Source organism: Chanos chanos, chromosome 16, assembly GCF_902362185.1.
Source record: "Chanos chanos chromosome 16, fChaCha1.1, whole genome shotgun sequence".
Taxonomy (NCBI): Eukaryota; Metazoa; Chordata; class Actinopteri; order Gonorynchiformes; family Chanidae; genus Chanos; species Chanos chanos.
The window spans coordinates 2,659,361-2,681,317 of NC_044510.1; the positions used below are offsets into that span (position 1 = coordinate 2,659,361).

A 21,957-nucleotide genomic window follows, 5' to 3' on the forward strand; every position below is an offset into this window, starting at 1 on the left:
TACTGACTATATGAAGAACGTCTGATGAGATATTCCTACTTTCATCCTCTATAAAATTATACAGTTTGGGCCTTCACTGTGTAGTCACTTGCACGTCGCACGAACTGCTTTACGTTCAAACAGGCATGGCAACGTAACAAGCAACGCTGAGACCCAATCACCTTCTGTTAAACGGGGCCCTCGTGAAGTGGACCAATGGTCCAAGTTTGCAGAACAACGCAGAGAAAGTGGTAGAATACCCGTGCTGAAACTCATTTTTGTTTTCATGATCTTAGATTCTTCGCTATCCCAAACATAAGAGGACTCCAACACACATTCACACTTACATATAAACATTCGTAAAACTTTGGTTTCAACATATTTATAAAATGTAAGTCAACGTATTTACAAAATGTAAGCGAATGTTGAGCATCTTGAGTCTTTCTACATGTTTTAAGTCCTTTTCATATGTGCACACTAATGTGGCACGTGAAAGACTGTGTTTCTAAAAAGTTTTCAAAAATAGTTTATCTATCTATCTATCTATCTATCTATATATGTGTGTGTGTGTGTGCGTGTGTGTGTGTGTGTGCGTGCGTGTGCGTGTGCGTGTGCGTGCGTGTGTGCGTGTGCGCATATGTATATATCCATGCATATATATATATATATATGTGTGTGTGTGTGTGTGTGTGTGTGTGTGTGTGTGTATGTGTATGTGTGTGTATTAAACTTTCTGAGATCTTTGTTATGTAATTATTTTGCTTACAGTGTATTGCAACACATGCACGTTGCTCAGGCTCAAGATGTACACAAACTGTTATCAGAGAAACTACCTCTCCCATAATGCACCGTGGTTGCATGATTTGTCCCTTGCTAAGAGTGTCATCAGCCAAGTGCCGAAAAAGCCGGCGGCGTGGTTCTACACTTTGTCTTGGCCATTAAAAGTTTGGGTAAAGGAATGACGGTGAGTTTGATAATTTCATTGCTATGGTTTAGTGAGTTCCATGTAATTTGGTGTTTCTGGAATTGGCACGTGGTGCTACACGTATCCTGCTTTCTTAGCATCAACCAAGGTTACTCTTTCCATGTAGCATGTAGCTAGTCCACTCAACCTAGCTTAGTCAGTAAACTGCACAGACTCTATCTTAAGGCTACAATATACTAACTTTATGTGCGATATCTGACACATGTACCTTGGTAAATGTGACAGTACAGAATGCTTGATCTAGACCTCGATACCCTGATTGCTTATAGCAGCTGTTTTACATTAAGTTCAACGAGCTTATTTCATAGTACTAGGTAGCAGACAGCAAAGAAACGGTTAGTCAGCCAATGTGGGTTTTGGAGAGGAATGATGACAGCTGTCACTCCGTTTGGGATGATCAAAGAATGAGGTTGTTACATTACGAAGTTAACATTGTGGTTCGATTATACTCACAAATTCGTTTAGTTCAGCTTTAATAATAAACAGACTTTTTCCCGGAAAGAACAGAAAGCACTGAGGTTTGTCCTAAAATATTGGCATAAATTACAATTTATGTAGTATCATCCTACCTCAAACCTGATTCCATCCACGCAATTCTTCGGAACATTAGATACTTTACCACGAAATTTCTTCGGATTGTTGTTGTTGTTGTTGTTGTTGTTTTTTTAATTTTTATATTACTGTAGGTGTTACAGCTCATGAATTCTTGCGTTTGTCTCCGTCCGTAGGAACGAAAGGGGACCGCTAAACTTGACTTCCTGCGGAAGATCGAGAAGGAGGTTCAACAGAAATGGGAGAAGGAGAAGGTTTTTTATTGTGATGCTCCTACCTCAATCGGGCAGACCCAGAAGTGAGTTTTCTTTGGTAGCTTTGTATGTTCTCATGAACTACTGTTTATCTGGTACCACTAATAATTCTTGGATGGTCTCCTCTCCTTTTAGCAAAAACAAGTACTTTGTCACCTTCCCTTACCCATACATGAATGGAAGACTGCATCTTGGCCATACGTTCTCTCTTTCCAAGTGCGAGGTAAGACTAGACCCCTCACACACACACACACACATAAACAGAGAGCTCACTAACGTAGTTTCCAAAGCAGTGTGGTGACAAACCCCCCCCCCCCCCCCCCCCCAAAAACCCCCCCCCAAAATAGCTGTATTGTGCAGGTAGATAGTGACGTTTATTTGAAGAGATCTATCTGTTTGAATTACAGTTTGGTGTTGGATACCAGCGTTTGAAAGGAAAACAATGTCTGTTCCCATTTGGACTTCATTGCACGGGAATGCCAATCAAAGTAAGGATGTCTGTTACTTTTGGAAAGTTTTTTTTTTTTTTTATGTTTTTGGGCACATGCAGGAGTAAAAATAATCTTTTTTTTTTTTTTTCTTTAAATACAGGCCTGCGCTGACAAATTAAAACGAGAGATTGAACTGTATGGTTTTCCACCGGAGTTCCCCGATGAAGACGAGGAAGAGGAGGAGAAACCAAAACCAAAAGATGAGATCATCATCAAGGACAAAGCTAAAGGAAAAAAGGTCTGGGTTACAGTCTGTGAAGCACCAGTGACATTTTAGCGGAATGACACGGCTTAATCATTGCCCAGAGAGATATAGTGACCAATTTATAACTGTTCGGTTCTAATTGTTTGCTCACTGGGGGTTAGGCACTGATTGCTGTGAAGCTGCTTTGAGACAATTTTTGTTTTAAAAAGCGCTATACAAATAAACTTGACTTGACTAATTAACATAACATTGCCTCATTGGTTTGGAGAGAGTATGATTTTGTTTTTTAATCATTTGACCTCTAAGCCAATACTGCATTACTGTCTCTGAACTGATTTAAGTTATTCTAGTTCTGGTTTAAAATTCAAGTTTGCCTGTGAATTTCTTGTTTGAATTCTCGTTCGGGCTGTAATCTCTGAGCTCTGTGATAATGTTCTCTCCATGTAACAGAGCAAAGCGGTCGCAAAGACCGGGGGGTCCAAATTCCAGTGGGACATTATGAGGTCACTAGGGCTGCGAGATGAAGAAATTGCCAAGTTTGCAAACGCTGAGCACTGGCTGGAGTACTTCCCACCGCTGGCTGTGGAGGACCTCAAGAACATGGGCATTAAGGTAGGAGCACGGACGCTGGCTGCGTTGACTGGTGGTCGTTGTGAAGGTCTCTTTGTCCCTCTCTCTTGTCTTTTTGCACTGTTCATGGTTATATGATTCTGGTGCTCACAATTAGTTTGTTCCTCAACCTTTCCTGTAATGCAGAGATCAGTTTAAATTATATAGGGGAGAACAGTTAAAATGTATGATTCATAAGGGAGCAAATGTGATCATTGTGTTTTAACAGGTTTCACTTTATAATTGTATTTTGTTCAAAAGACAGTTTCTAGCAGTCAATCAGGCTTTTTCTTTCTTTCTTTCTTTTTTTTTTTTTTTTAGCTAACATCTTTGAGACTTATATTGATTGTGTCTGTGACGCAGGTGGACTGGCGTCGTTCTTTCATCACGACAGACGTCAACCCCTTCTACGACTCTTTCGTGAGATGGCAGTTCATCACTCTGAAAGAGAGGAAAAAGATCAAATTTGGGAAAAGGTATACCACTAGAGACAAATGAAATCTTCCAAGACTCACTTTGCACTTCGAGGTTAATTTAGTTTACGGTAAACCTTCCCCAGGTTCACACATTTATTGAGTTGCTCTCGTAGTTACAGGCAGAGTGTGAATGGTCTGAACGTCTGTGAAAAGCACATGATCATTTTAAACCAAGACGCATCGTATGAAATGAAATGGAGACAGTTTCTTACATGTTAATGTAAGACATTGAGTTTCTGAGGTAGCCAGCCATAGTGAAATGGATGCGTTGTAAACCCAGTGATGTGCTCTCTCCAGCTTGGCAGCCAGCACGTAAAGTTTGTGTTGCAAATGCATGAACCGGAGAAAACAAGCGTACGTTTTCAGACCCTGGTCACCAAGACCGTTTGCGATCTGTTAAGTCTGAGGCCAACGCGTTTCTCATTGTTGAGTTAGATTGTAGATGCTCGAGGCCGGCTGCCTATAAAAGAACCAGCGCTAAGAGGGAGCCGACCTTACACACTCACACACTCCCACACTTCAGACTCGATTCAAATTCACTGCCTCCAACTGTGAAGCGAGCTCCTCTTCAAGTTTTTTAATTTGAATTAAATCTGCCATTAATACGTTCAAGCCCCTCAAGCTCCATCCAGTTTATCGAACTATTTAACTTGATTCAACTTCTCAGCAGCAGAAATTCTCACAGAAAGTAATTGTGTTTCTGTCTTGCAGGTATACCATTTACTCTCCTAAGGATGGACAGCCGTGCATGGACCATGACAGGCAGACCGGAGAGGTGAGTACCAGCATGATTCAACGAAACAGCTCACCGAGATCGGTCAGCTACAGCTGTGTCTGTGCTCTATTATCATTCTTAATCTTTTCAATTCTTTTTCTTTGTTTTTTTTTTTTTTTTTTTTTAACTTTTTTTTAACTTTTTTTTTACAGGGAGTTGGTCCACAAGAGTACACCCTCATTAAGATGAAGATCGTTGAGCCATATCCTACGAAACTAAGGTATCAAACGCACAGTAAAGGCCTACACAAACATCAGCATGCATTTTGGTTTTCATTTTTGTTTTGTTTCGTTTTTTAGTTTTATTTCACACGGTGTTAATTTTGGCAGGTGATTTTGATTTAATCTTAGTTTTACATATTCGTTTTTGTCATATTTTAAGCATTTGATCATTATTAGTTTAAGTCTAATTTTGTCAACGAAAACTAGACAGGTTTTAGTCAAATTTTAGTCAAATGCATTTGTCACATTTTCGTCAATTTGCTTTTTTTTTTTTTTTCTCAATTAAATCATAACAGCGATTTCATCAAGCACACAGATACTCTCAGGCTTGCTGTCGGTATGCACAATTAACGTTACCAAGTCAAGTGAACAAGAAAACACAGCCGTCTGCTTCTAGCTAACAAAGTCAATCCTTTAACTTGATTTTTTATAAAAGTCTAACTTTTTTTATCATATTTTTCTTGGTGGTGCCTCTTGAGGTTTGAGGTATTTTACTCATCGATTTTGCATCCACATTCTTGGCAGTGCGTTTTACTTTCAGTTGTATTATAGCTAAAATGAGTCACAAATCCGTTCTTTTTCTTCTTCAGAGAGTAGGCATGATATGAGTTGCCAACAGCGCTGCCACACAGGGAATGTTAAAGTATCATACCAGAGGCTTAAAATGATCGTATTTTGAGGGAAATTATGGTACGTGAGTCATAACCAAGAGAACAAATACGTGTAAATGTGTAATTTCAGAAAACACGTAGTCACTGAGACGAACGACTTTTTGTTCATCATCACAACAAGAATGACTGGCTGGAAAGAGTGTAGAAGAGATGCAGAAACACAGACAGAAGATCCATATTTTACTATCCTGCTTGTGTTGGGAAATTAATTAAAATGAGAGAACCTATTCTGATTACAACTACTAACACTAAGTGTCACAAAATGATCAAATTCTCGTACATTATGGGCCTTTTTGGCATTATTGATTGTACATCATACAGAGGGCAAAATTATCGTACAAATTCGACAATAATCGTGCATCTGGCAAGGCGTGTTGGCAAGTTAAGGTTAGTTAAAATGTTTAACGTTTGATTTCCAGAGGAGGGAGGCTGTAATTGCTTGTCCATTCGTCTGTCTCTGACATTATTGTCTCGTTAGTATTCTTCAATGAAAATGGTCATATAGTTCGTCACGGTTTTAATTTTCAAAGGTGCATTTTTATTTAGTTATCGTCTCGTTTTCGTCGTGGAAAAAAGTTTTTTGACAAACATTTTTCGTCACAGTTTTTGTCGACGAAATTAACACTGATTTCACAACAGGCTTTTGCAAACAGCTGATGACAAGTCTTCAGTTTTTTATTATTTCAGATTTTCAGAACTTCTGAGGGGGGAAAAAACTGTCACGGGTAGATTTATAGTGACAGTATAATGACACTGTAATGACTAAGGCTTTTCCTCCTCTTGGTAGTGGTTAAGTGAAAAACGGTGGAGGGTTGGCAATAGAGAGGTACTTTACTACTTGGCCATAGCTCCAAAATGGCAAGAACAGATTGAATGATAAAATGTCAGCTAGTTTGGCTGTGTACTTTCAGTTTCGCTTTGGAAACTCTTTCCTCCCAAATTAGACGTGAAAGGGTATTACAGTGCACCAACTGGCTGTTCAGAACCTTCAAAAAGATGTCTTGTATTTTACCGGTATATCGGTATCTACAACAACAATAACAAAAACAAAAAAAAAAACTAACGCATTCGCATATAAATACGTGATAATCATCATTTGGTTTCTGCTGTCTGCCTGCCCGGTCACGACATAGATACTCAAACATGCGGAATTCATCTCCCATTAAAAAGTGATGGATTCCAAAAAGGGCTGTGTGTCTTCTCTCAGAGTTAATACCTTGTCAGTAGGTATTAGCGATAGCCTAACCCTTTTCAATCAAAACCAATGATATGCTAATTACATGCGTCTGTCATGTCCTCTTTTCCTATGAGTGTGGCACGGGTACCAAAATGATTAAACAGCGTCCCGCTTAAATGTGACTGATGAAAATTTATGCGAGCTGAGAAGACACACGTTGAATGTAAAGTAACGTAAAGAAGACAAGATGAAAAAAAAAAAACAAACGACAAAAACCCCCACCAAAGACCATTCAGGTTTTATCAAATGAAATCTCCAAAACGAGACCCTAAGCTTATTTTTAACCAGCGCTTATTTAAAATGATTGTTGACTCAGTTAGAAATGAATTGGATTAGAGGTTTTGGAATGAGCGACAGCTTTTGCTGAAGTGCAAATTTGTCAGTGAAATGAATAGATTGGCAGAGAAGCATCTGGATAACGCGCAGTCGGTGACACGGTCGGCAATTACGCTGCTTCGCAGGTTATTCCGCGGCTCCGTCGGCCTCGAGTCACGCCTCGCGTTCACGCCCTTAACGTTGTTCGTTGGCAGTTGTGACAGCGGAGTCAGGAGAAATTTGCATACTGTTGGAAGAAAAGCTGGCGTAATCGTTTTTTTTTTTTTTTTCTTTTTTCTTTGTTATGACAAAAGAGCCGTTAATGTAGCTGAAAAAGCTCCGTGCTGTTAGGGAGACGTGTGGATGATTTTGATGCTCTGTAACAGTGCAGAGACACCCACTTCAGTTGTGTTAACAGGGGTGATATTTCAGAGTGAACAGTACAGCTCACGTAACACAATGTTTATATATATTTTGCTTGACATGTATTTCATGTGTGAATATAACATATATTGTAATATTTTTTTATCATTTATATATTACATAATGATATATTATTGTGTTATGTGTTAATAAATTATCATTATATATTATATTTATTTTTATGTAATGTGGAAAATGATACTGAATTGTTATCATTTCTGTCCTTTGACGGAATCTGTCTTGTAGTTGGCGTTGATTTTTGACTTTGAAAGAGTACCTAAAATCCACTGAGGAGATGTTGTTGTGTTTTTTCTCGTGCGGTTGGGTGCAGCGGTCTGAAGGGCAGGAGTGTTTTCCTGGTCGCGGCCACCCTGAGGCCGGAGACCATGTTTGGTCAGACGAACTGCTGGGTGAGGCCCGACATGAAGTACGTGGCGTTCGAGACAGCAAACGGAGAGGTTTTCATCTGCACGCGGAGGTCGGCCAGAAACATGTCCTACCAGGGCTTCACCAAGGAGAACGGAGTCGTCCCGCTGGTCACTGAGCTCCTGGGCCAGGTCTGTCTGAAAGTCTCCGTCTAACTCTTTTAACTCTTTACATCTCATAGGTCGTACACAAATCCTCACCTGGTGCCGTTTTTTTTCCTGTCCTTATCTTGTGAAATGTGTCAGACTCAAACAGGCTCCTATTCTCATGTTTCTTTTTCTATACTGTCAGCACATAATCATTTCACCTGGTGGTGTACACTATCAAAATAACTGGTGAATGTGGCCAAAGGTTAACACTCTCAATTCTTCTAAAATCAAACACAAGTGGAAATGAATCCCGATGATGTACACATTCACGGTAACTGACGCATGTAGTCACAGTTCAATACTTTCACAAGCTGACATTGTTACCCAAACACTTAGATTGTCCTTTTTGAAACTCTAGGACATTCTGGGATGTGCTCTCAATGCTCCCTTAACCTCCTACAAGACCATCTACGCTCTTCCTATGCTCACCATTAAGGAAGACAAAGGTATTTGATCAAGACATTAAAACCTTTTTTTTTTTTTTTTTCCTTTGTCTGTTCTGCATTAGGGATTCAAAAACAGGGTCCATGTTTCTGTTAGAACCACTCAGTGCAAATTTCCCTTTTTGCAAACAGCTATGAAGTAACTTCCATTTGGGGAAAAACAGTAGTTGAAATAAAAGTTTGTAGAAATTGCTGGAATAGAATTCTCAGTTTGTCTGTCCTGGCTTTAAGCCCCTAGGCCAACTGTTTGATCCAACCACTTTGTGTTTGTTTGTTTTGGTTTTTTTTGGTAGTGTACTTTAATGTTTTCTCTCAATATCACTTGTGAGAAAACTATCAATATTTAGTATTCTTGGTTTCTCTGGATCTATCAGGCTTTGTTAAGTCCTATAACACTGTGGCTTAATTTCATGCTCCATTGTGCGATGTGTTGTTTATTGCTGGTGTAGCTCTAGCTTGATGGTGAATGTTGTCATCTTATCGGTGACCTTTAGGCACAGGGGTCGTCACTAGCGTTCCGTCGGATGCTCCTGATGATATCGCTGCCCTCCGAGATATCAAAAAGAAACAGGTGAGTTCTTTTATAGTCTGAGGCAAAAAGAAACTCGAATTTCTTCGCAATAATAGCAGTCGATCTTTGGGCAGCACGATCTTTGGGCAGCACTTTTTACTCAAAAATAACACTGATCCTGAACCAGTGACACATTCTGCAAGCTTAGCAATGCTGATATTTTTTAAAAAGTTATTTTATTTATTGATTTTTAGGCATTGCGGGAGAAATATGGCATTGAAGACAAGATGGTTCTGCCTTTCGAGCCGGTAATGAGGAAACATTCCACACTTTCTTCAGTGGAAGCTAAAACTTCCCCTTAATTAGTAATGTTTGATCCTTTTTTTCCCCCTTTAACTTGAGCAATGATCGCTCCTAAACAGTCTCTCACAGTTAGTCCAGGTTATATGGGTCTCACGTCTTGATTTTTGTCTTTTGACCTTTAGGTGCCCATCATTGAGATTCCAGGCTATGGGAACTTGTCTGCGCCCCTGGTGTGTGATCAACTCAAAATTCAGAGCCAGAATGACAAAGAGAAGCTGGCTGAAGCCAAAGAGAAGGTCTACCTCAAGGGCTTCTATGAAGGGGTGAGTCAGCGTATCCAGAACTTTTTAAATGTCCTCAACAACTGTGGCAACTACTTATCTACATTCAAATGACTGTTTGTGAAAACATTGTGATATAAGATTATGGTGCTTTATCCTCAAGTGGTAAATAAACTTTAGTGGTGTAAAGCATTTGCATGTCGTAATTGCTGTTTGTTGTTGTTGCTGTTGTTTTTTAGATCATGCTGGTGGACGGTTTCAAAGGACAGAAAGTGCAGGATGTGAAAAAGCCCATTCAGAAGATGATGGTGGAAAAGGTCTGATAGGCAATTTTCTTTGGTGACCTTGAGTTCACAGTTTGCCTTTTTTTTTTTCCTTTGTAATTTTCCCCTCCACTTTTGTAACATTTTACTTTTTGGAATACATGAAGGCAGTCGTGCGTGTGCGTGTGCGTGTGTGTGCGTGTGTGTGCGTGTGTGCGCGTGTGTGTGCGTGTGCGTGTGTGTGCGCGCGCGCGCGTGTGTGTGTGTGCGTGTGTACTGTATGTCTCTCCTCTCTGATTTTACTGACTGTGTATCAGGGGGAGGCTTTGATCTACATGGAGCCGGAGAAGCAGGTGATGTCTCGCTCGGCGGATGAGTGTGTGGTCGCCCTCTGTGACCAGTGGTGAGTAGCCCAGCTCAGCTAATCACGCGATCAGAATGTAAACCTTCCCTCAAAACAGTATACAAGAACTGATTCAAACCCAGCGTGGTATTACAGAGTGTGCCTTCAGTGGAGAAATAATTAGCCGATTTTTTTTTCATCAAAACGGCATGAAAAGCATGAGCACTTAATGAAATTCCTTACGTGATTCCTTCAGCGCTCTTCTTCGGAAATCCACTCAAATCAAATCTCTCCCCGCACACACATTCTTCACATGCCGGATAGATGAGAACAGCCTTTGACATTTTTTTTAAATTAGATTTTAATGTTTTTACCCTTTATGCCAAAACCTGGGCATGCGTTTTTCCAGATTGCCGTGGTCGTGTCTCTGTCTCTTTCGCTGCTCCTCGATTCTCCCGTCTCCTCGATACTGACTTTCTACTCCTCCTCCACAGGTATCTGGATTATGGAGATGCAGAGTGGAAACAGCAGGCTGTGGATTCCCTGAAGTCTCTGGAGACGTGAGTCCATTCAGACAAGGACTAATTTAGAGTCATAGATATCTAAGAGAAGGGTGTTTTTCTTTAAGGCACGGGAACGGCTAAAATTACACACACACACACACACACACACACACACACACACACACACACAGTTCAAGCTGAAGCTGAACACAAATTCCCCAGTTCCCCACATTTGAGATCCATTGAAATACAGATGTGAGCCCTAGTTCAGCGGTGACACGACTAATCTCACTGATCAGCTTTCCGATCAAGGTTTCATTTCGAACAGAAATGATCAGTCACGTGACTTTGCTGGAAAAGAGTCGGGAACCCACAGCGGTAATTCAGTGAGACCCACTGTTACGTCCCAGATGGTGAGTTGGGTCTAGGGGTATGAGCAGGGACGTAGCATAAAGGAAACCCACCACCAGTGTCGGATTGGGACGGTGCGAGGGGAAAAAACACACGGACACGGGAGCAATGTACAACAAAAAAGGTGCAGTGTATTAAAGATATTTACAAAGTGCCAAAAGAATATTTACAAGAATATATATATATATACAGAAATATTTACACCTGAACGCGGAGAGGGGAGAGAACTACAGACGGTGCCAAAGGAATGAACGAAATATAACAGAAACCACCCTAACTGCCTACGGAAACACACACGTAACTACGAGAAACTAAAAAGGTGGCAGAGCCAAAATAAACCTAACTACGCTCACTGCCTACAAAACAAAACATACAATAGTGGCACCCGCCTCTAACCTAACCCCTATACACAGTTAACTCCTAGCGCGGGGATCCCCTTCTTACCTATTCTTCTCCCCGCGCCAATCGAAAGCAACCAAAACCAATCCGTAATCCAAATCCGTAGTCAATAATAACAAAAGTCAAACACGATATACAGCGAGTAATTAGAACACAATAGAGCACAAGCGAACGCAAAACGAGACCGAAATCTACCACAGCTAACAACTGGCATCTTTAAATTTCCGCGCCCCATCTCCGGTTGGCCATCCGACGAGGGGTGCTCCGTCTTTGGTTGGCTGGCTGGGAACACGGAGGTGGGACGCAACACCAGGCCAGGTGGGGAGTGGCAGCTGTTCGCGCCACCGCTGGATCCCTGCGTCAGGTGACAGGCGAGAGGAGCGAGAGAGAAAAACAAAACACAGGACGCAGCAAGACGCAAACACACACACAAACGCGCCGCACGTAACACCCACCAAACCAAAATGAACAAACAAAACAAACAAAAAAACACCCTCTTTCCACCACACATGAATCAACTACACTCTCAGTCTGTGCTCTTTGGCGAGACTTATAGTTTCTGATAATGCTCCTCGTGTTCCTGGTCGTGTAGATTCTGTGATGAGACCAGGAAGAACTTCGAGGCGACGTTGGCCTGGCTTCAGGAACACGCCTGCTCCAGGACGTACGGCTTGGGTATGTGTGGGCTCACGACGCCCTTCGTGACGCCGCTGCCTTTTTCCCGCTCTCTGCTGTGTGGCCAGTCAGACAAAGCACGCTCTGGCCCTTCCTTTTCTCTGCTCTTTTCTTTTTTAATTACTATTCTTCTCCAGAGAAAACACCCTATCAAAGAACGTTTCCAGTGATCTCTTTGAAGTGCTCTTAGTATCTACAGCCATATACAGTCACATTCACTCTGTGTGTGTGTGTGTGTGTGTGACTGATTCTGAATGGTTGTTGAATAGCCTTTATAAGGCTCAGCCAGTGGTTAATCGATGCTCTCATCTCCAGGTGGTGTGTTAGTGATTATGTGGGTGTGTTTCTTTCTTTATTTCTATTTTTCCTCCTCTTTCCTCTCTCTCTCTCTCTCTCTCTCTCTCATGCACAATTTAAAAAAGAAAAAAAGAAAAGCACAAACAAACCCACACTGAAAGATATGATCAGAGCTCTTCTCACAGTTCTCCGGAGAGGAGCTTTTGATTCTGAGGCGCGCTTTTGTGTTGGTTGCCATAGGAACACGGCTGCCCTGGGACGAACAGTGGTTGATTGAGTCTCTGTCAGACTCCACCATCTACATGGCTTATTACACGGTGGCTCACCTCCTCCAGGGAGGAGTTCTCAACGGACAGGGTCCCTCACCCCTTGGGATTAGGTACATAACGATGACTCCTCTTTTATTGACTATGTTACTAGACTCCTCTTTATCGAATCTGTTACTGGTTCCTCACTGTTACATAACTCAAAAAAAAAAAAAAAAGGGGTAGACAGTGGCTAGTGATGCAGCATTGCAGCTGTGCTCGTAGAAAGTCTCCTCCTACGTCTGAGACTGGTGTTTTAAAATGCTCCTTGTGTTAGGCTCGTTGACTGTGTCAAGGAGTCAGGCAGAAACGTGATTGGCCACCTGCCCTCTTGTGGTGGGCGGGTCGGCCCGGGTCATTTCCCGTTACGCTCGGGGGGCCTGGCCAGCGGTTGGTCGGGCAAGGGAATTCAGTCAGTGTTTCATTATTCCAGAGCAAAAGAGACACTGAACAGGAGCGCCAGAGGTATCGTTACACAGTGGTTTTGAGCCCTGAGCAAAATTAAAGGTGATGTTCAAGAAATAAAATAAAATTTTATCAAAGGGCTTTTGAAATTATACTTGTAGGACAGAAAGGTCTAATCCAAGTAGTGTCACTGATTGCTTATTTATTTATTACTGATTGATTGATGATTAAACGTACTAAAAATCATAGGGCCACTGATAAATTCCAATTGCAATCTTTGGGAACCACTGTTCTCCTTTCACAGAGATGATGCTAGCTATGTTCCCCCCCCCCCCCCCCCCCCCCTCGCTCCCTGTAGGCCGGAGCAAATGACTAGGGAAGTGTGGGATTTCATCTTCTTCAAAAATACACCTTTTCCCAAGACGGATATTCCCAGAGAGCACCTGCAGAGACTGAGGAGGGAGTTTGAGTACTGGTACCCTGTGGACGTCCGCGTCTCTGGGAAAGACCTGGTGCCGAACCACCTCTCCTATTACCTGTACAACCACGTCGCCATGTGGCCCAAAGACAGGTACACTGATCAGAACTAACCTAGTCATTATAGTCAGATTTGACAGTGCTCTCTGGGTTTGCCGATTTGGCCTCTGGTTGAACCTCTCAGATAAGTGCTAGTGGGCCAGGGGTGCGGTGAGATAACCAGGTTTCCATTAAACTGAATTACGATGGGGGACTGTTTTTTCCTTGCAGCACAAAATGGCCGCAGGCAGTCCGTGCCAATGGACACCTTCTGCTGAACTCTGAGAAGGTAAGACAGCTCTCTCTTTCTCTCTCTCTCCCTCTCTCTCCCTTCATCCTCTCCCTTGAGTTGAGAGAAATTACTTGCTTGACAAACTTTTGAGATGCTGATGCTAATGCTGACCTTGGTGTGACCTTGCTCTGACATTAGCCCTTCTCTGACATTAACATTAGCATTAGTCTTTTTGGTTGTTTTGTAAAGGCCTTGTTCTGCACAGCATTACTGTTACGTGTCTCATCCATCTAATATTCTTTGTGTTCACCAGATGTCCAAATCCACCGGCAACTTTCTCACCTTGAGAGAAGCAGTAACTAAGTTCTCCGCCGACGGTAAGGCATCCAGCCATCCCAGTACAGATGGTCTTTTTTTGCCAGTTGTAACGCTGGCCTTGTTTTGTCTGTGATCTACTGCAAAAGCTGCTAGTCACATCTTTTTCTCTTCCTTTATTTCTTGTTTTCCTGCTTTTAGTCTAAAGTGAGAAAAAAAAACAGTTGTTCTTTTTTTCTCCTTTGAGGTGCAGAAATTGCAGAATACACAAAAGGACTTTCAGCTAATGCAAATGTTGTATCTTGTCTTCTTTTGATGCCTGCTTTGTTACTCTGAGAACAGCGCAGGTCTGTCTGGGAGGCTTTGCAAATATTTGACTTGTTCTAAGCTGATACGCTACTGGATTTAGAACATATAAAAAAAAAATTCAATATTGTTCTCTGAAGTTGAACTAACCTCCTTTTTCTCAGCGTTTGAGTCTTTGTGATATCTGGGTTTTTCTTTTTCTTTTTTTTCTTTTTTTTTTTGTCCGTGTCAGTTGTGGTCGACTCCAAACATTGAACATCAGGGCTTAAGTTCGTGAGGATGTTGTGCAATCAGTTTAGTTATGACTGTACTTACAGTTTTGTTCATTTCACTGGGGCTCTTATCCAGAGAGTGATAGTGAGTGAATGAGCATGCAGGTGTACTGATAGTAAACAGTTGTGCTTGGGATTTGAACCTACAGTGTACTGGCAGTCGGGCAAACACCTTTACCACTAACCCAGTACTATCAGAGAGTGACCTGAAACCTGTGTTTATATGATTTAAGAAGTAAATGTGTTGAATTTTTAACAGAGTGAATCCAACAGGGAGGCTTGATTCCCGCTCCTGGTGTTGAGTTTCAGGGTTTGTGTTGGTGGAGCTGAAGTGTTAACTGAGGTTTTACTCCTCCAGGCATGCGCATGGCTCTGGCTGATGCGGGAGACACCGTGGAGGACGCCAACTTCGTGGAGGCCATGGCGGACGCTGGCATCCTGCGTCTGTACACTTGGGTGGAGTGGGTGAAGGAGATGATCGCCAACCAGAACAACCTGAGAACCGGACCAGCCGACACCTTCAACGACCGCGTCTTCGCCAGGTGAGGCCCTCCACGCCCGAGTCTTTTTTTTGTGTGTGAGTGTGTTATTTTTATTTGTTGTTGTTGTTAAAGAAGATGATGTTTTCTGGTTTGTCAATGACTTGCTGCTGTGGGGTTTGTCTGTGCAGTGAGATGAACGCAGGCATTATCAAAACCGAGCAGCACTATGAGAGGATGATGTACAAGGAGGCCCTGAAAACCGGCTTTTTCGAGTTCCAGGTCAGGACCAAACCAGTATCACACAAGCCTAACAGCCTGTAGTATCTCTCAATTGTTGTGTATTTTCCCATTAACAGTAAAAAAAAAAAAAAATGAGGCTGTTATGCATTAAGAACATTTTTCCATCCTAAGAGAGAGAATTATCATCTGTTAAGGAGACTTAATTCACAGACAGTTTCAGTGAATCATCTCACGCACTCTTGGTTTGAAAGTGACACCATCAGTTCATGGTAGTGTATTTGTGTTTGTTTTGAGGTTTTGTGAAGGTGGTTTTGGAGGTGTTTTGCAAAGCTGTTCACTGTGTGATTTTTTTAAAATTTTTTTTTTTAAACTCCTAGGCTGCGAAGGATAAATACAGGGAGCTGGCTATTGAGGGCATGCACAGAGATCTTGTCTTCCAGTTCATCGAGAGACAGACCCTGCTGCTGGCTCCCATCTGCCCCCATCTGTGTGAACACACCTGGGCCCTGCTGGGAAAGGTAAGGCCCTGGCTACTTCACGCCATCAGAGGGACGCAGGCACTCCGACATGGCCGAGTAGAACTGTACTTCACCGAATACCAAATATACATTCAAATGTAGCTTTAACTACAAACGTAACTAGGTTCAAAACATAGAGCTTGTGATTTGATATACAAAGATAAAGAGTTGATATTTTAAGGATAACTCTTTATCTTCATATGTGCTGTTTATGCCTCTGCACAAAATTGTTGATCACTGTCACTAACCCAGTAAATATAAAATCACTCTACAGTGCAGATGACACACTGAAGGTTATATAACACCTAATTCTTGACGTATTATGCCATGTAATGCAATTATTATCGATTTTGTCCTTCTGTCTTGGCTGTAAAACAAGGGGGTAACCCGTGAAGTCAGGAATGAGGCCTTCAGTCTGGATGCTAAAGTAACTCACTCTCTCTGCTCCTCCACATACAGAGTGGCTCTCTGATGAAGGCCAGCTGGCCTGTGGCTGGACCAGTCGACGAGATCCTCATGCGCTCCTCCCAGTACCTGATGGAGACCGCCCATGACCTTCGACTCCGTCTGAAAGCCTACATGCAGCCGCCCAAAAACAAGGTATCGTCACAGCAACGTTAGGAGTGGTAGTCAGCTCTCAGCAGATAGAATTTGGGATTCAGTTTCTCAGTCAAAGGCACTAACCACATTAACAAAAAAAAAAAAAAAAAAAAGGTCTTTGTAAGTATTGGAATTTTATCACCAGGTGCCATAGTGTTGGACTGACACAGAATCCTCACTAAAGGTTGATCTTCAGGAGGAGAGCTGGCAACCCAAACATCACAAGAGGATTTGGATCTTAGAAATGTAACCGCTGTTGCATCACTTGCCTCAGCAGAAGGGAAGAAAAGCCAGTCTCTGGGTGTGTCCGCTACTTTGGTTGCACATCCATTTTTGGACTATCTTTTAGAACCACAAGCTACTTTACATCATCCGTCTCCTTATGAATAATTAATCACCAGGAGCACCTAACATGTCACCTCTCCCTGTGCCACACTTAGCACTAATACCCCGCTGTTATGCAGCCTCATTTGTGTTTCCCCCAAAACCTGGATTTTTCTCGGGTCACCACCTCAGAACCACAAATTTGTCTTTGTTCTGAGTGTGGCCCAACGCTAGACTTTTGGCTTTTTTTTTTTTTTTTTTTTTGCCAAAGTCATTTTTAGAGCGCGTCTGAGGTCACCTGACTGGAGTGAACCGGAGGAGACGCGACAGCTGTCATGTAGCGTGAGTTCAGACCCACTAGCCCAGCTCCCCCGGCACTGTAGAGCTCTTTACTCGGAGCTTTTAGCGAAGGGCGATACCGACTCGGGCTCGTGCTAGGACGCGCAGAACCGAAGAGGCGGGATGAGGCGCTACTAGAAGAGTGCCCCCTCCCCCCCAGTGTTACCGTGGCGATACGATAATGGATGTCATCCAGGATTAGGGCTGCTGTGATGATGTGCCCAGGTGTGGTTAGAGGCATGCCCAGCAGGGAAATGAGTCTGTGGTTATAGAGCGAAGTCTCTTTCTCTCTCTCTCTCTCTCTCTCTCTCTCTTTTTTTTTCTCTTTTTAATTTTATTCCACTGACAGCGAAATGTAGATGGTGTGTTACGGTAACGGAAAAAGAAAACATTATCGGAATTTTAGAAAAGATTGTAAATGACTGGCTCATCGAGGTGCGTGGAATGAAACACATTTTAGGGGGCGGGACAGAAAAAACGTCTCCTCTGCTCACATTCTAAAATGACCACCGAGTTTCTGACAAACATGTGCTCTGCGTTTAAAAAAAACGTATTTTTAACTGTCGTCTTGGTCTTTCCAAAGTCTGACCTGCCGTTTTGCTGATCATTCTGTTCTTTCTTTCTTTCTTTCTTTCTTTCTTTCTTTCTTTCTTTCTTTCTTTCTTTCTCTCTTTCTTTCTTTCTTTCTTTCTTTCTCTCTTTTTCTCTCTGGCCCTCAGAAAGGAGAGTCCAGACCCCCAGCCAAGCCCTCACACTGCACTGTCTACGTGGCCAAGAATTACCCACCATGGCAACACAGTGCCCTCTCCCTGCTGGGCAAACACTACAAGGTTAGAACATAGTCTCACACATTAAAACCAGAAAGACTGCCAACCCCATTATGTCTTTTGCTGTCTGTAAGTTAAAAACAACTGTAGTTTAATAGATTTTGCTTCATTTTTTTTTTGTTAAGTCATTTGAAGTCATTGAAGGGTTATGTTATGGAGATATAAACCACTGTAGCATACTCCAGGCAAAATGGTACTTTTTCTTCTTCAACTCAATACCTCTCCCTCTTCTCTTTGTTTCCCAGAGCAACAACGGAGTGTTGCCTGACAACAAGGTTATCGCCATGGAGCTGGGTGCCATGCCAGAGCTGAAAAAATATATGAAGAGAGTGATGCCTTTTGTTGCGATGATTAAGGTATATGGTTTATATCTAAGATGGCCTGTGTTGCCAGGTGTTCACACCAGGCAGTGGGGGATTTTAAAACATAGCTGGGATTAGCAGGACTAGTTGGTTTTAGGACAGTTTTTTATGATTCGAATGAGATGGAGAAACGTCTTGACTTGCTGATTCAGTGTCATCGGTCGGATGTCAGTTTAGTGGTTACTTTAATGTATCTAATCAGAACTTGGATAGAAAATTCAGTTGAAAATGATTTGAGATTTTTTTGAGAGAAGGAAATATGAGGCTAAGAAGAATCCTAGTTGGTGTATTTTCATTTCTTTGAAATAAACAGGTTGAAGCTTTTTTTTTTCCCCTATATGACGTTATGCATCATAATCATAACTATTTGTTTTTCCTGTGTGGTCTCTTAGGAAAACCTGGAGAAGAACGGACCTAGAGTTCTTGACCTGGAGCTGGAGTTTGATGAGAGAGCGGTTCTGCTGGAGAACATTGTATATCTGACCAACTCTCTGGAGGTAAGACTGCACAATTCCAAAAGCGAGAACACCGGCACGTAAAAAAAAAACACCTCCAGCTCCTCACCCACAAGCTCAGTTATTTCCATATAACCTACAGTTAAGTCCTTTTTCGCTGAAACCATGACCTTCACTGACAGGAAAAGAGGAGGCAGATGTCTGTATGTTTCTGCTGCAGTGAAACCAGTTTGGGCTCAAACCTGTGAATAGATGTTGACGTAATTTGAGGATGAATCCTAAGGCTGTTTTAGGACAAACATAGTTACAGATTATTATTTACAGATTATATAAACCAACCCCCCCCCCAATCCGATCAATACGTGATAGATGATCTCCATGGCAGTAGCTAACATGTGCTTTGTTGGAGAAATTTTCAGACGTAACTTCCAATGATTACACCAAAAATAAATTCATATAGCAGGGTTCAGATTGGCACCTCAGAGGGATTCATCTCCTAGTGTACTGCAGTGACTGTTTGAACAGTGTGGTTTTATCAGATGGTATGGCAACAGCTTGACCGTTCATTTATTATAAAAAAAAAAAAAAAAATCCACAAAGGTAAAGCTTCCAGCTGAGGATCTGTGGGATCACCATAGCTCTGCCTTTTTTTTATTTATGCACAGTGTGCTTTTCAAAAATTCAAAACACTCAAAACACTTTTTCAGCTTTGAATTGCCAGCAATAAAATATTTAGCAAACCACTTGGCTAATGCATTTCTCTCTCTCCATCTCTGCCACTCACTCCTTTCCCCCGGCGTGTGTTCTCTCTCTCTCTCTCTCTCTCTTTCTCTCTCTCTCTTTCTCTCTCTCTTCCTCCGTCTCTCTCTCTCTCTCTTTGTTTTTCCATCCCTCATGCTGTCCTCTCCTCTCCCATTCCCCCCCCCCCCCCCCCCCCCCCACAGCTGGACCAGATAGACGTGGTCTTCGCCTCTGAAGCTGATGATAAAATCAAGGAGGACTGTTGCCCCGGGAAACCGTTTTGCGTGTTCAGATCAGAGGTACGCAGCCCTGCTGAAGCCCTCATCAGAGTCGAGTCGCCTGTCTCTCACACACACACACACACACACACACACACACAGAAAGGCACAGAAACCTTTTTTTCCAGTCTTTATTGGCCTTTCAGTAGGACACTTTCAGCACATCGGTTCAGTGCGCTCACTCGTTCGGATGGAAATGTATGTAATCAGAGACCATTTGGGGCGGCTGTCGGCTGGGCGGCAGAGGGGCTGTAATGAACCAGGCCGCCGATAGCGCTCTGGGTTCCCTCCTTCCTGCAGTGCTGAGAGTGTGCAGTTAAAGCAGGAGGTGGATGATGGGATAATAGGATAGATAGAGGTGTTCAGATGGACGTCTGTATCAAGCGGGCATTGACAGTGTAGCTTTATACAACTGACAGCTTCACACAATCATCTATATAATGTTGTTGTTGTTCGTTTTTTTGTTTTTTTTTTTTAAATTGAATTGAGTACCTGTGTGCATCTCTCCTGTAGCCGGGCGTGTCCGTCATGATGGTAAACCCTCAGCTTGGCAGCGGACTCTTCTCCACCAAGATTGACATCCGACAGGGAGACAGCAAAGACGGGATCGTCCGCCGGCTGGCCAAAACCAACCGGGTCATCAAAGGTGAGACCTCAGATGAACGTCTGAACACCCGAGCTCAATTCAAACCCAGTTTAAATAAATGGTGCGGACTAGCTTATTAAAAAAAAAAAACAGTTTATCTCTTCATTAACAGCATTGTACAGACTTAGCTCTGTTAATATGATCAATATTTTAGACCTTGGAAGGACTTGAGGAGGACGCTGGTCTGAAAACGTGCTAGACAGTCTCACGTCCGTTTAGTTGTCCACCGCACCTTGTCCTTAGCGGACCATCGGCGTGTCTCGTTACTGCCGTGTGCTTGACCGCTATGCTTGGCTTGTCCAGACTTGTCCAGGGTGAAGCTGATGCGGTATGAGGACCCCGTGAGGGGGCCCAGGAGAATACCTGTGGTGGGGAAGGAGGAAGAGGGCAAGCTGCCCGTCTCGGAGAGCTCCACCTTTCACATCGACTTGGAGAGCAAGAAAGTTCACGTAACGGACAACGGGCTGAAAGTGGACGTGGGGGACACTCTAGTCTACCTGCTCGTCTGAGCTCCGGGGGACTGACTGTACGCAAGAGGAAACGCAGCCATTACCGATCCTCTCTCTCGACATGACTGGTTTTTTAGCATTAGCTTAACGCCTGATAGCTGATGCTAAAAACCAGTCCACCCACTCAAACCGATCTCTTCCCTTCTCTATTTTTATACTTGCATGGTTTTTGACTCTCCCTCAGTTTACGTGTCTGAAATTTGAACTCTCTCTCATGTTCCCATGCTACATATGAACGAAACTGCAAGATAAACCTGAAATGGTAATGTAAAACGGTCACAAATGCTAACGCTAGCAGTCCCGGCGTATGTCTGCATAGTGCTATTCTAAAGTATTGAGAGTTTTGTTACTTGTGGCTTTCACATTGGTGGATGATCAGTATTGGGACATGGGTAATTCAGTTCTAATGAGACGTGTCGCTTTGCTCAGAATTCCGACTCGACTGTTTTCATCTCTGTATAAGGTTCAGAATGTGTTCCGCACTCAGGAGGCCTGTGTATTGTGAAGACTCCTTCCTTTGAGATCATGACATCGTTCATTTCTGTACACATTACCCATGTAAGCAATCATTCAGAAAAAAAAAAAACATTAGTTCATTTCTTTTTCACCAAGAGATGCTCATTTCTGAGTGGTTCTCCTGATTAAAACTTGTGTGACAAGAACTGTGCATCATCTGATCTTTCTGCCTATTAATAATAAAATAAGAATGAAATTAAGAAACTAAGCTCGAAATTTATTGGTTGACGGAAACTTTCTGTGACATTTAAAAAACAAAACAATACAAAAAAAAAAACCAAAACAAAAAAAACCCTTAAGTTCAGCACACTGTTACTTCGGATGAAAGGCCTTTGACCGAGACAGATACTATTTTTTTTTTTTTTTTTTTGGTTGTTCTTGTAAGCATCCCACTACCTATTATAAGCACACAGATGCATTGCACCACATGAGGGGATGTAGTCTGCTCAAAGCAGGAAATGAGGCAGGACAGTAACCTCATGAGGACGTGCACAGACGCTCGCACAAGTTTCTTGACTTGCAGAACACTTCTCTATATTCATGCCTCAGGCGTCAGTCATTTCTTAAAAAAC

General features: G+C 42.5%; 1 protein-coding gene across 1 annotated transcript; it reads left to right on the forward strand.

Annotated features, from left to right (window-relative positions):
• The first annotated feature begins 860 nt into the window (after positions 1 to 860).
• On the forward strand, positions 861 to 21,546 carry lars1b (leucyl-tRNA synthetase 1b). The gene is made up of 32 exons (XM_030793714.1): positions 861 to 943; positions 1,693 to 1,814; positions 1,906 to 1,993; positions 2,178 to 2,258; positions 2,362 to 2,499; positions 2,917 to 3,078; positions 3,439 to 3,551; positions 4,263 to 4,326; positions 4,479 to 4,546; positions 7,525 to 7,750; positions 8,127 to 8,214; positions 8,706 to 8,782; positions 8,977 to 9,030; positions 9,208 to 9,348; positions 9,546 to 9,623; positions 9,887 to 9,972; positions 10,407 to 10,472; positions 11,818 to 11,900; positions 12,438 to 12,576; positions 13,266 to 13,478; positions 13,655 to 13,712; positions 13,969 to 14,032; positions 14,907 to 15,090; positions 15,219 to 15,309; positions 15,648 to 15,788; positions 16,248 to 16,388; positions 17,771 to 17,881; positions 18,124 to 18,234; positions 18,633 to 18,737; positions 19,640 to 19,735; positions 20,228 to 20,360; positions 20,664 to 21,546. Exons 1-32 carry the CDS (start codon positions 938 to 940, stop codon positions 20,867 to 20,869), a joined length of 3,534 nt encoding a protein of 1,177 aa, XP_030649574.1. The 5' UTR covers positions 861 to 937; the 3' UTR covers positions 20,870 to 21,546.
• Positions 21,547 to 21,957: the final 411 nt, after the last annotated feature.

What these genes read in the sequence shown, in the direction of transcription:
- lars1b (XM_030793714.1), top strand. An exon ending in TCAATCGGGCAGACCCAGAA is followed by an intron (nt 1,815 to 1,905) that starts GTGAGTTTTCTT and finishes CTCTCCTTTTAG; the next exon opens with CAAAAACAAGTACTTTGTCA. An exon ending in CTTTTGTTGCGATGATTAAG is followed by an intron (nt 18,235 to 18,632) that starts GTATATGGTTTA and finishes GTGGTCTCTTAG; the next exon opens with GAAAACCTGGAGAAGAACGG.